Here is a 14,128-nt window from a genome sequence, read left to right on the forward strand (position 1 = left end):
GCGCAAAATGGTCCAGCGAAAAATTTGTATAAAAAAGACGAACACGTTTACAATAATTGCCATGAACTTTGTTCAAGAGCAATTAGAAACTCATCTTCCAAATTGTCTGCAACTTTTCAAATGGTTTTAATTCCGGACAATATGCTGATCAATCGCCAGTACCTCCAGTTCGTTTTCTTGAACAGATTTGCATTCGGATCTTTTTATCTATTCACAACTGCTTTATTCTAATGGAACACAAGATGTTAAAACCGATGAGCTTATTGAAAATACTTAAACAGGAAGAATGGTATTGGTTGCTCTGACGCTTTCCAGTGACACTTTTTGGTCTGTTAAAAGACCGAAAGCTATCTGATTTTTTAACAATTTCCAGACCTTGCGTCCGCATATTGGGTAAAAAGCTGTTTCTTGTAGCGTTTGTGTTCATGCTGTTTAAGGAGCCATGATGTTAGGTAGGACTGTCGATGTATTTTAGACCACGTTTTAACATTTTTAACCAAATGTCAACAATTTTAATCTACCGAATTGGCTTGTTGTTATTTACTTTATTAAACAGGGATTGATTCAATATCTTGCAGTTCTCACAGTTAACGCATAATCCAAGCAAAATGAAGTTTTGGGGTATGTAATACATGAATTTGCGGAAACCCAATATTTTTTAGAAAAAAAACTCTCGCACTAAATAATAAATTTACAAACCTGTAATGTGATTCATCATCCACGCAATAATCTAAAGATTGGCTCAAAATAATCACATTAATGTCAACCACCATAGTCATTTACATCTTCATTAAGGCTCTTACAATAAAATTCAGGACAAAAACAAATTGAAGTCAAGTGAGGTGAGTAACATCTCTTCAGGTCAAACAGTCCATCACTTTTTAGTCGAAGACGAACCACTGCTTTGTGATTTTTCCTTTTCCTTATCTGATTTTTGGGAATCTTCCTTTTTGTCTCCACTGGCTGACTTCTCCTTATCTTTCTCGTCTTTTGCCCTTTTGGACTCCTCCTTTTTGCTTTCTTCTAACTGGCGATTGTGTATTTTGTTATTGAGGAGGTTGTGCAAGGCCACGATAGTTCTAATCACAGTTCCCAGGTACACCACTGCCATTTCGTCATTAGTTTGCACTTCGTAACTCTTCACGAACTCACCAAAGTTCACATCTGGTAGTAGATTGAGGACATTCTGTAGCTCATACACAATCTGGTGGTGGATCGGGAGCTCACCTGACGATTACACCAATATGATTACACATTTACATAACATCACTATCAAACTTCTCTCTTGTCTTAACAACTTCCTTAAAACAAATTGAGAACAAACATTTGAGCAATAAATCAATGGAAGTGATTGAATTAGAGATCACGCACGCCTCATATACTTTATTGTATCAAATACAAAAGCCGAACCAGAACGTGAAAAATTCCGTTGGGCGAGCAGCGGATGTGGTCGCGATATCCGCACGTATTTCTGAATAGTAACCAGTAGCTGATCACGCATACCCGATACTAACAGTTCTCTAACACTCGCTCCAAATCACGTTAGGCCATAATGAACGCAGCTACATCCTGAGCTTTAATATGGAAAAAATTGCAACGACCACAGTGCGCAATCACGAGCGTTTCAGTTAAACACAGCTGAGAGCTTGCCAAAAAAGCTGCGATAGATTCGTAACCTGATACCGCAGTCAAAAATTAGAGAAAAAATTTCGTTTTTCTACTATTGGTGTTATGTCTTCAAATGACTCTTTCCATTGTAAAGCTGCCCTAAAATTACCTTCATATAAAGCGAGATATCCTGATTATATTTAAAATCCTCCCATTAAAGTAAGCAAAAGTCAAGAGCGAAAAGTAACGAAAAGTCACGAGTGAAAAAATATTCATGAACGAGCTCAATCCAACAAGCGCGCAAAAAGACGTCACGCACGAAATTCAATTATAAATTGCATGAATTATTGAATAAGACGCTTACTTCAAAATACGGTTGTACAAAAATGTTGATGACAAAATGAAAAAAATATATAACAGGACAAGTCCTCAACTACAACTTTCATTAATTAAAAAACTAGACCTAAAACTGACTAGTAATGGATTTGGTAAACATCTACTAAAAACTAAGCGAAAAAAATTGAAGCAACGGTTACAAAACAGAAGTCAACATGCCGCACGTGGACAAAACACCATTATGAAAAAGCGTACTTTTGTTCAAAAAACGCTTTCAAGATCTCAGAACTTAGAAAAAACACAAGCCGCAAAACCACTCGCTTTTTCGCTCCAATCCTGTCTCGCCGGGACCAGAATCACCCCTCCGATTTTACCTCAAAAATCATCAAATGTGTGAACAGATCTTATTAAAAAGACAGCACACAAATACAAATCAAACACTTTGAATTGTTTAAAAAACTAAGGAAAAGGTCCTTAAAAGCTCTGTTCAGCTAACATTACTGCAGCCATTAACAAGGAACCTGCTCAAAACTCAAATATCATCTGGAGAAATTAGGCGCAGTGTCTACATTGATCATGAAATATCAATCAAATTTAAATTTTTGATAAACCTTTGTCAGTTGAAACTCCGCAACCGTTACCAGATTTTAACTATCAGAAATCAAGGTATTCAACGTTGCCGGCAAATTAAAGGAAAGGAACCACCGTTGGGATTGAAGCTGTTAAAGAAAACTACAGCCTAATTCTAAGTGCCAAAAATTGTTATTTGCTATGCAGTTTCTTTAACTCGACAAATATGGCGCATTCGGCCTCTAAATTAAAAAGCTGAATACTAATATTAATTAGTAGTATGCTCTAAGAGACTTTCATTTCATAACGCACCTTGTCTTCAAACATTAAGTCTTGGTGCCCTGGTTTTATTGGTTTATCAGTTTTCATTTGATTCCAAGAGGATACGTTAAATTTTGATTAAGAAATTTTATAACTTATTGCCTGTTCTTTTTAGGTGCTCATAAATAACCTCTTCAATTAGAGTGACACACTAACTTGGACTCATTTCATTGAATTAAGTAAAGAAAAGTCAATTAGAGAGCAAGGAAGTCATTTTTGAGATTGAGGTAAGTCACGCGTGACCAAAAATTATCACGAATGAACAAATGAACTAATAAGAGTGAAAAATGACGTCACGGACGCAATTCAGTCGAAAATTTATGAACGAATGAACAAGAAGCAGGTTCGAAGTGATTGTGACGTCACATGATCGGAATAAAAATCTTTCGTAATGAAACGAAATAAAAACCAAGAGTCCATTAATAGCCCCAACTATCGCTTCGTGTCTATTATCAAAATACAAATTGCCGCATTTGAAAAAACAATCAAAATAGAGAACGATACGTTTTGTTCAAACACCTTTCTTGCTGCACTTGAAAATTCAAATTAAAAAATTTCACGCCGCGAAAGGACCCGCTTTTTCGCTCCAATTCGTGTTTCGGCGTGACCAAAATCACTACTCCAAGTTAACCTCAAAAATCATGAAAACGTGTGAACAGATCTTTCAAAAAAGACAGCGCCCCAATACAATTCAAATTCTTTGAATTGCAGAAAAATAGAAGCACTATAATAGCTGGCTGAGCGCGGTTATTAAACAAAAAACGACTAACGTTGGACGAATTGCTTTCGAACAACTGTCGAGGCAAACAATTTAGAAGGGCCCATAGGCTAGAAAACCTTTAATGATGCAAAACTTCTGACAAGGGAGGGGTTCTAACCCACGACCTCACGGATGAGAGTCGTGGAGAGTAATCATTCGGCTACAAAGGCCATACACTGTCATCTCTCGCAATCGGTTATATTTTAGCAACAGACTTAATTTCTGAATGCTCGCAATTGAAATCATTCAGAAAAATCAAACAGTGAAAAGGTCACTCAAGAAGTGTACTAGGAAGAATCTCGTAGAAAACGGTCAGGGCAAATTTTACATAAAAAAGACGCTTTTACAATAATTGCTTCAAACTTTAACAAGAGCAATTGACAAGAATGAATGCAAAAAAGTGGAAAGAAAAGCAAAAAATCCCAAATAATGAAACAACAAAACATTGAACAAACAAAAAGCAATATAAAAGAAAATGATAGATAAAAATAAAAAAACAAAAAAATGAAAGAACAAAAAAAGAAGAAGCATAAGCGACAAACGTTGGGCAAATTGGTCTCACAAAACAAGCTTGCATAATGATTGCAGCGTGCTCCAGCCGCAGGGGTACATAAATACCCTTAAAATATATTTTTGCACAACTTTGACCTGACGTTTAAGAATTTAGGAGCACAAAACAGCAAGGACAAGTTAAAAAAATGCATGAAGACAGCAGGACCAATATAAACACTACAAACTTCGTTTGAGAGCAATTAGTTGAATATAAACCGACTAACGTCGGAAAAATTGCTCTCAAACAAGTGGGCATTTTAAATCCGGGGCTGTAGCTTAAATTTTTTATGAGTACAAAAACCCTACCACGTAGGGATTTGAACCCCGGACCTCTAGAATCCTCGACAGAAGCATTAATCATTCGGTTAGTGCGGTTAGACCCTATGCTGCAATCCCATGAGTTTTAGCAACAAACTTTAATTCGGAGTTCACACAATTGAGATCACTCAAAAATGAAGACACGCGTGAAAACGTCACTTGCGAAATCGAAGGATGTTATAAAACAAAAGCGCAAAAACGGTCACGCAGAAATGTTGCATAAAAAACAGCCAGTAGAATACTAGAAACGACTCAAAGAGGGGGAGGGGTTAGGTAGGTACTTTGTAGGAGGTGCGGGAGTTAGGTAGGCGTAGGGGGAGGTGGGGATGGTAAGTAGGTGTTAGGGGGTAGGTTGGTGGAGTACGCAGGTGTGTGGGGGGGTATGAGGGACTTATATGGGATCAACAATTCTCAAAATGAGCTTTTCAACTTGAATATTACCAGCAGTTCTAATTAGTATACATTGGTTACTAAGCTGCTGTTAAAGTCAACGTTCAAAACAGAGGTAAATGTTCAAAAGGTGAAGTCAAAATTGAAGTCATGAACAAAATTGCTTCAGCTAAAAAAGACCTGTGTAATACCAATACTCCTCTTCGAGTCGTAAAAAGACAAACGTTTACAATCAACATTTGTTCGATCGCCTCTAATAAACTAATATAATCAGAGAAAAGTATTATAGACGGTATGATCTCGCACGCAGGGAGTTACAAGTTGTGTTGGACAACAAGTTGTAGTGGAAACAGTGCTGTCCATACTATCTCAAGCCATCTTTCAAAAGTGTAAATTGTAGCTATCAACATGCTCAAGAAACACCGCCACAGATTACGAACATAGCCGGCAGATTGCCGGAATAGCTGCGAAAGAATAGACCTGCGGGCCATATAAGAGATAGAGATAGAAACAGATACAGATCTAAATTGAAAAAAAATTGATGCCGCTCAAAAAACTAGGTAAAACATTTAACGATAAATTAAAAAAGCTTGTTAAAATTCATTCGCAGAAGCCTCTTATTAGGGACCTTTACAGCACATATGAGTTCCTTTGACCTTAAACAAATTCAAATTAAACTTAAGTTTTAAAGTGCAAAAGTCATTTTATTGAGTGAGGTAAGTCACGTATGATCAAAATCTAATCAAGCAAATAACCTAAAAACTTTTGCTAAAGCGAGTGAGAAATGACGTCACGCGCGCAAATGCCGTTAATGAGAGGGAGAAGTCATTCAGAAAATTTGACTTTTTCAGCTTTGCTGTGTGAACAAATGTAAAACGAAAAAAAGCGTCAGACGACGAAACAAAAACACATAGCAGGACAAGTCCTGACGTACAATTCAAGGGATTTTCATTGACTTAACAAAAAATTAGACCTAGAACGGACTATGAGTGAATTGGGAAAACCATTTGGAAAAAATGCAATAAAAAAATCGAAAAACAGTAAACATACCCGGCAGATAGCAGGAAAATAGCCGCCGTTGATTCCAATAAGCATGATTGAGATTGAAAAAATAGAAGATATTGAAAAAAAAAGATTTTTGTACAAAAACATTTTTTAAGTCCAATTTATTTTAATGGCATTTCGTAGTTGAACATAACGTACTTCTGTTTCTTAGAGACAGGCTACAGGGGCTACTATCAATACCAATAAGCATTACAGATGGTAACTAAGACTTATAGGAACGACGTTCAAATAGCGGGCATCTAAAATTGGGCTTTATAGGTTTATCTCGTTTCTACTTCTGACTTCAATTTTTTATACTGACTCTGTTCATTTTGAATTGCTTTACTGAGCAACTGATGTTCAAAATCACTTTTAGAAGAATGAGAGAAGAGAGAAACTAGCCTAGAGAAGTCAAAAAGATATCACGCAAAATGTTGAAAAAGCGGCAAAATGAGGTAAAGCGAAACATTTTTTTATTCGACGAAGTAAAAAAAAATAGGAGCGCTATAATAGCCGGCTGAGAAGATGAGGGCGGCTATTAAAAATCAAAGTGAAATTGCCGCATGTGAACAAAAAACCACTAGCGAGAAAGCGAATTTTTGTTCAAACACCGATTTCTCACCCTACTTTAAAATTAGAGCGAAAAAATTTCACACCGTAAAACCACTCGCTTTTTCGCTCCACTTCCTGTTTCGGCGTGACCAAAATCACTACTCCAATTTGACTTCAAAAATCATGAAAATGTGTGAACAGATCTTTAAAAAAGACAGCGCCCCAATACAATTCAAATTCTTTGAATTGCAAAAAAACCAAGAGCACCGCAAAATAGCTCCGCTCAGTTTACAGCTTCGCAGCTATAAAAAAATAACTATCTTTAAGCTTGACAAAGGTTTGAACGGTTTCTCATTCAATAACACCGAGATACTTCACAGAAACTATTAAATACTTGGAGGCTGCAGCGGCAACAGCGAGCTACCTAAGCTACTGAATGCAATAAGAGTTGACATGGGTGCTGACCTTTGACGACGGCATCCAGGTAGTGTTCGATGTCCTTGAGGTTCTTTGAGAGTCCCTTTAGTCCCCCCACCTGGAATGTGACACGCTGGGAGAGGGTTCCGTGCATCTTCTGCCTAATGTCTCGCAACAGGTGCTCCACTCCCACCTATTGAAAAACACATACCTCTCCTTAATTGATAACAACTTGCAATTCTAAAAATGGCAAACGAGAGCCCAAGTTATTGAAACTACACCAGCAGGTCCATAACTGATATACAAAGTATTGTTAATTTACAGATGTGCGTGATTATTGTATCCGTTAACACAGCAGTTTCTACGAACAAGACTGGTCATCAACACTAGGTCAACAACCAATAATACAGCTGCCTGTTACCTCAACTATCCAATAATGATAGCTACTACGTATACTGTCCAATAATGAATATTACTAAAGGGTTGTTATCATAATCGAGAAGTTATCAAACTCCGAGGCGAAGCCAAGTAGTTCAATAACAACGAGAGGATGATAACAACCGGGTGGTAATGTTTTTTGGATCTTTTCCGTTTGTGCCCCCCCCCCAGCTTAGTGGGCGCATATTATTTGCAACCCCCAGACGCACGTGCAATATTTTTACATAGTGATTTACTATGTAATGGCACGTGCTCTGTAACTGGGGGGCGCATAACGTACTGGGGGGGGGGGGGCACAAACGGAAAAGATCCTGTTTTTAACAACAGTTGCGCTCGGCGTGAAACCACTCGCTTTTTCGCTCCACTTCCTGTTTCGGTGTGACCAAAATCACAAATCCAATTTGACTTCAAAAATCATGAAAATGTGCGAACAGATCTTTAAAAAAGACAGCGCCCCAATACAATTCAAACTCTTTGAATTGTAACAAAATAGGAGCGCTATAATAGGGGCTGAGAAGCTGAGGCCGCTATTAATATTATTATTTAAGCTGGATAGCTTTGACAAAATTGTAAACGTAATGTTGTCGAGTATCACAACAGGTGCGTTGAAAGAGCTTCGACAGATGAATAGAAATTTTGAATAGAAAGGATGATACAGTACGTTTCAAATCAATGCAATTTTGAAATTATATCTCTTGATCACAGGCAACCAGTGAAGTTTTCTCAAATACTGGTTTGTGAGGGTCGTTAGAGACAAGCGGAATACCGATCGAGCGCGTGAATTCAGAAAAACTGCGGTGTCAGAAAAAGATAAATCCTGAGGCCGTAGTAAAAAGAGTTACAGAAATCAGGGTATTCTTCACAACAACACCCACGAACCGAAGACAGCGCATGAGCAGTATCTTTTCAAAAACATACAAATAGTCTGAAGACCAGCTCAGCTTTAAAATGAGTTTAACTCATTAGTTTACTACGTCAGATTGCAAATCCAGGGCGATCAACAACAAATTGAAAATTTTCGATGGCACAAGAAGTGATTAGAGGGCACTTAAAGAAGCCCTGTGCAGCTATCGAATCACTTGGTTTGGCATAAAAAGCAGCAAACATGCCAGCAAAGCAGGAGCATCTCCAACTCTGGTTGAGATAAAATGTGACATAAGAGGAATGAAATGCGGAAAAGCTTCATAAAAGTCAAGAAACGCCTGACCTGCTGAAATCAATAAAACAACAGACCAATTTTTAAAGTTTTCTTCAGAGCACTGAAAAATTTACCACAAAAGTACAAGAAATGAAAGGTACGTAAGGAAACCAAAGATTGCAATCCAGAGTGCGATAAGAAACAAATCACAGAATGCAAGAAAGAGAAAAAACTCTTGCTTTCGGAGATTGTGAAAGCTTTCGATTCTGTTCATCAGGGACAGGTAAACAACCTCCCTCGAAAATCTTGTAAAAAGCAATATTCTGATAGGGATAAAAAGAAACATAAGTATAAGTCTCCAAAACAGATTCTGTGAATCGCATACTTGGAGGCTAGTGAGCTGAAAGGTTTTAAGAGAGCTTAATGCCCACTAAGCGCTACATCTCTATCCCGTTTCTGCGGGACGAAAAGTCAAATGAGCCAGCCGAAAAATTGGTCAAGCGAAAAATTGCATAAAATAGCCCGCAGATTGCCGGTATAGCTGCAAAAGAATAGACCTGCGTGCCATGTAATAGAGATAGAAACAGGTAAAGATCTAAATTGAAAAAAAAATCGACGCCGCTCAAAAAACTAGGTAAAAAACATTCAGCGATAAATTAATAAAGCTTGTTAAAATTCATTCCGCAGAAGCCTCTTATTAGGGACCTTTACTGCACATATGAGTTCCTTTGACCTTAAACAAATTCAAATTAAACTTAAGTTTTAAAGTGCAAAAGCCATTTTATTGAGTGAGGTAAGTCACGTATGATCAAAATCTAATCACGCAAATAACCTAAAAACGTTTGCTAAAGCGAGTGAGAAATGACGTCACGCGCGCAAATGCCGTTAATGAGAGGAAGAAGTCATTCAGAAAATTTGACTTTTTCAGCTTTGCTGTGTTAAATGTAAAACGAAAAAAATAGCGTCAGGCGACGAAACAAAAAAACATAGCAGGACAAGTCCTGACGTACAATTCAAGGAATTTTCATTGACTAAACAAAAAATTAGACCTAGAACGGACTATGAGTGAATTGGAAAAACCATTTCTAAAAAAATCAGATAAAGAAAACAAAAAAACAGAAAATCAATGTCAAAATGCCGCTAGCGAGAACAAAAAACCACTAACGAGAAATATAAATTTGGGACAAAAGCTCAGAAAACTTAATTTAATAAAAATTGTCAAAAAATAATTTTCAATAATTGTCAAAAAACAAACAGTCTCAAAAACTCGCACCTGCGGCCTTCATTATTCAACATTGCAGGTTCAATAAATTTCGATGGCCACCCTCATGTCAAAACAAATCATTGGAAAAGAACTTGATGATTTCAAAAAAATTGTCAAAAATGCCAAAATACTGAAAATTGCAATATCAAAAAATTTTATTGCATTCAGAGCACCTAACCCTAAAATATAATTGAATTACTATTAGCAAGAACGTAGGATTTTTGACGTTTCAAAAGATAATTATTCAAGCAAATCCAGCGAAAACACAAAAAATGGACACAAAACCGACCAAATTGGATTAGTATGCATAGAACTTTGAAAAAACAATCGCACGTCAGAAACAAAGACATTTAATGAATGCACTATCAAAGTGCCGTAGACTAAAATTCGTTCCAAGATCTAGAGGTAAGAAATATCATCGAAAAAAAGCATGACCGGCAGATTGCCGGAAAATAGACGCGATAAACGCTTGTGGCCTTCCATGAGTTGAAACAACTAAAGAAAATATAGCTGGCAGATTGTCAGAAAATAGCCACAATAGCTTTGTAGATCTGCAGTCTAAAAAAACAGTAAAACAGACAGACCAAAAATTCGTCTTTTCATTAAAGGCTGATGTCTGTATAAGTTTTTGCTGCCTCTATTAGCTACTCTCAAATAGCCTTCATTTAGAGTGCCACACAGCCATTTGACCTTCAAAATGAGGAAGTTATTTTTGAGAGTGATGTAAGTCAAGTGAGACCAAAAAACTTTTTCCGCAAATGAACAAAAAAACTCGCTCCACTAAGAGCAAAAAATGACGTCACGCACGCACTTCAGTTGAAATTACATGAACGAATGAACAAAAAGCAGATTTGAAGTGGTTGTGACGACATATGGTCATAACAAAAATCTTGAAGACGAAATAACCAAGAGAAGGCCAATAATAGCCCCAGCTATCGCTGTGCGGCTATTAATAAGATAGACAGATTGACCACCAGTCCTTTAATAGACCATTAGACTTTTTGGGTTAGATTCGTACTGTCAGTTTTATGAGACACACGCTCTAAATTAATCAAAATCTCATAACTCTAATACTCGAGAATTAGGGCAAATACGTTTGGCACTACTTAGATGCACACTATTGACCTTTAACTAGTAAATGTTCAAAGTTTAAACTTCATTAAGTCAGTTCAGAAATCAATTTTTGAATTGAGTAAGTCACGCAATTGACCTAAAGCAGAGCAGTTGACGTCACGAACCCAAATTTTAACTACAAAGCAGTAGAAATCACTGAAATAGAAAAAGTCAATTCCAAGATGTCAGGTCGCAAGAAGCATCGATGGAGACAAATTAAAAATAGCCGGAAGAATTCCGGAAGCGACTCGAAGCGTCAAAACTTCACTAACGAAACCGCATTTGCAGCGGAAGTCTAAAATGATAGTCTGAAAAAGCTGACAACGTTATCAATTGCCCTCAAATAATTCATGATTCTAATCTGAAAAAGATCGCGAAAGCAAACGGCAGATAATAATCTTAAGTTAAACTAAGTTAAATCTTTTGAAAAAAGAAAGCTCAAATTTAAGAATCAGAAAACACCTATAATTACACTTATTATCACTGCAATTAGGACAAAAACCAAATTTGGCTTGTTCTTTGTTGTACATTTGCTAGACAAAATGATTTCAAACTAATTCAAAAATTAAATTCATCATAGAAAATACATAAGCAGAAGAATATTCAAAGGCAAAAAATCGTTTAAATTAATACCAAGGCCGGAAGAAAATAGCCGTAAATAGTCATAAGTGGAAATTTCGGAAAAGGACTGCTATCAAACTCTCAGTACTGCCTTATGTTGAACAAAATGAATGGCAAACCAAAGAAATGACGAAAATCTAAGAAAAAGCTGAAATCATTCATTTTTAACAACTGAAAAAATCAATATACCGAAAATAAATGTAGGTGCCAGGACAAAGATAATGATAGAAATTAGAATGTGAAGAATATGGGCACAATGTAAAGAACACCGTAACAAAAAAACATTCTTGATTTTTGAAAGTTAGAAATCAATTTTAAAAATTCAAGAAAAACGAATACATTTCATTGTTCAGAATTCATAAATACGAAACATTGAAACATTTTGCAAAAAAAATGGTCAAAAAACTTTTAAGACTGTATTTATGAAAAAGTTTTAACTGTTTTTCAAAAACTTAACACCAAAAAAAGACTGAATTTTCATTGAAACGAAATAAAGTCTCTCATGTTGCACAAAAAGACTATTTCTAGCAATTACAACCAAAATACACACAAAAAAACTGACAAATATCGGCAAAAAACTACCAAAATCGGATTAGCATATGTACAATTTTATGAAACAAAATTACATCGAGTAGAAAGAGGCGTTGAGTATACGAATAATCACAGAGAAGTTGCCATATCAACTGATTTTTGACAAAAAGACGGTTAAAAGATCCAAAAATGAAGAAATTAATAAAAAAAAAGCCTAAAATTAACAAAAAGTCAAGAAATATGTGCCAATTTTGAACTTGAAACGCATTTTCAGGCTCTGCAAAACACTGTGGCATCAATTTCCGAGGTTGACATTTCAATATAGTATCAAATAAACTTTATTTTTACAAGAAACCAAATTAAAAGCAAAAAAATTGGGCCACTTAGACGAAAAACGGCAATCTATATGTGCCATTCACTCAAAAACTGCTTTTCAAAGTCAAAAAGTCATTCATTAAACGCAGCGCATGATCAAAGAATCGGTCAGCAAAATCAGCTCACATAGCAATTTCACTCACTTTCGCTTGTAGGTCAAAACACCGCCTGAACAAATAGTGCTTCCTGAAAAAACCGCAATTAAAATGTGATCAGATCTTAAACATTAACCCACTAATGTCGGAAGAATCGCTCGCCAACGATAGACGGGTGGAAAAACATTTGACCACACCGGGATTCGAACCATTGACCTCCCGATCCCTAACCAGAAGCACTGCCTACTCGGATATCAGGCCCTTATTGTCGCTACGCTGCAACCAATTTTTTTCCCAAACATGTAAATTAATAATATAACCGAAAGGTTAAAGTTTACATGCCTTCAGAATAATCAGGAATTTAACTGTATACACTTAGTTACCCAAATTTTAGTTCAAAGTTTTTGTAAGGGGGTGCTTCTCTACGTTCTTTCCTCAATTACGCAAATTTTCAAATCGCTGCAAAATGATCCCTCATCACAATCGGAGTCTTCCATGCATCCAAACTGTCGCTTGATTGCAGCTCCTCGACGTCGTACGCAAATCTTCCTGGGGTTGCAAGACTTCCCGGGCTTACAATCTTCATCTGTCATACAACCTGTCTTCCCTGTTGCTTTTATATTAGCAATAGGCTTTACTTCGGAGCGAGAGCAATAGAGATCACTCAAAAATGAAGAATGAAAGCGTGGAAAAGTCACTTGAGAAGTCAAAGAATGTTCTAGAAGAGCGCAAAAACGGTCAAGCGAAAAATTTGCATAAAAGACTAACACGTTTACAGTAATTGCAATGAACTTCGTTCAAGAGCAATTAACAAAGACATCGCCCCCAATAAATTCAAAGACTTTTGAATTGTAAAACGACGAGAAAGCCAAAAAACAGCTCCGGCCAGCTATCCCAAAATCAGCAGTAATTACTATCCTACCTATTGCTTCGTGAGTTTTGAATTTCATGGCAGAATATTACGCGGTTGCTCGCTGAGCTCAGTATAAACAAAAAAATAATACTAGCCTCTTCCGCTTCTTCTGCTCCAATCTCACTCGGAAGGTGCTCAAAAGTTTTGCACGTTGGAGTGCCATCATCGTGCACTTCTTCAACCATCGTGTAGCAATTGGTCGGAAGGCCATGCAACTCAGTATCCACAGAATCGGATCCGCTGTGATCGCGCGTGTCAATCACGATTAAAACCTTCAAATAACGTCGTACTCACACGCCAGAGAAAAATGTTGCAAAGTCCGGTATAATTCAAGCCTATTCTGATTTTTTCCAGTGAAGGTACATCTGTCTTCCATAACAGGTCAAGGTTTTATGAGAACTTCGGCAGTTGAATCAAAAGTGTATACATTCTACTTACTGCATTGGGGTTATATTTCCTAATCAGCTCGTTGATATTTATATCGTTGTTCTTCAGTTTAGGTCCCGTGTGATACCATCCCACTATTTTCTCCTTGGCTGAAACAATTCGTCCATAACTCAGATGCAACAAAGTATATTAGATTGTACAACTTACCGTTCACTTTTTTGAACATAGCGTACATTGATTCAAGGTAGTCGTGGTCCATGAACCACACGGCAGCATCTTTTGCATCTTCCTCAAATGGTACTGAAAATAATTAATCATAGGGAAAATACCTTGATGTCTTTTCTCAACGGAATTGAAACCGGCTACAAACTTGCAAAGCTGTTCG

The 14,128-nt window shown here is 36.8% G+C and overlaps 1 protein-coding gene across 1 annotated transcript in view; it reads right to left on the reverse strand.

Annotated features, from left to right (window-relative positions):
- Window positions 1–673: 673 nt before the first annotated feature.
- Window positions 674–14,128, reverse strand: part of LOC142343147 (26S proteasome non-ATPase regulatory subunit 7-like) — a 392,943-nt gene continuing 379,488 nt past the window's right edge. The window contains exons 2-7 of the mRNA XM_075394841.1: window positions 14,114–14,128; window positions 13,951–14,043; window positions 13,795–13,892; window positions 13,452–13,628; window positions 6,917–7,061; window positions 674–1,227 (exon numbers count right to left, since the gene is read on the reverse strand). The exon at window positions 14,114–14,128 is cut by the window's right edge and continues 221 nt beyond it. Coding sequence (XP_075250956.1) covers window positions 875–1,227; window positions 6,917–7,061; window positions 13,452–13,628; window positions 13,795–13,892; window positions 13,951–14,043; window positions 14,114–14,128 — 881 coding nt within the window. The 3' untranslated portion in view covers window positions 674–874. The remainder of the gene's footprint in view (window positions 1,228–6,916; window positions 7,062–13,451; window positions 13,629–13,794; window positions 13,893–13,950; window positions 14,044–14,113) is intronic.

The sequence above is a fragment of the Convolutriloba macropyga genome, chromosome 7 (genome assembly GCF_964194025.1).
Source record: "Convolutriloba macropyga chromosome 7, txConMacr16.3, whole genome shotgun sequence".
Classification (NCBI taxonomy): Eukaryota; Metazoa; Xenacoelomorpha; order Acoela; family Convolutidae; genus Convolutriloba; species Convolutriloba macropyga.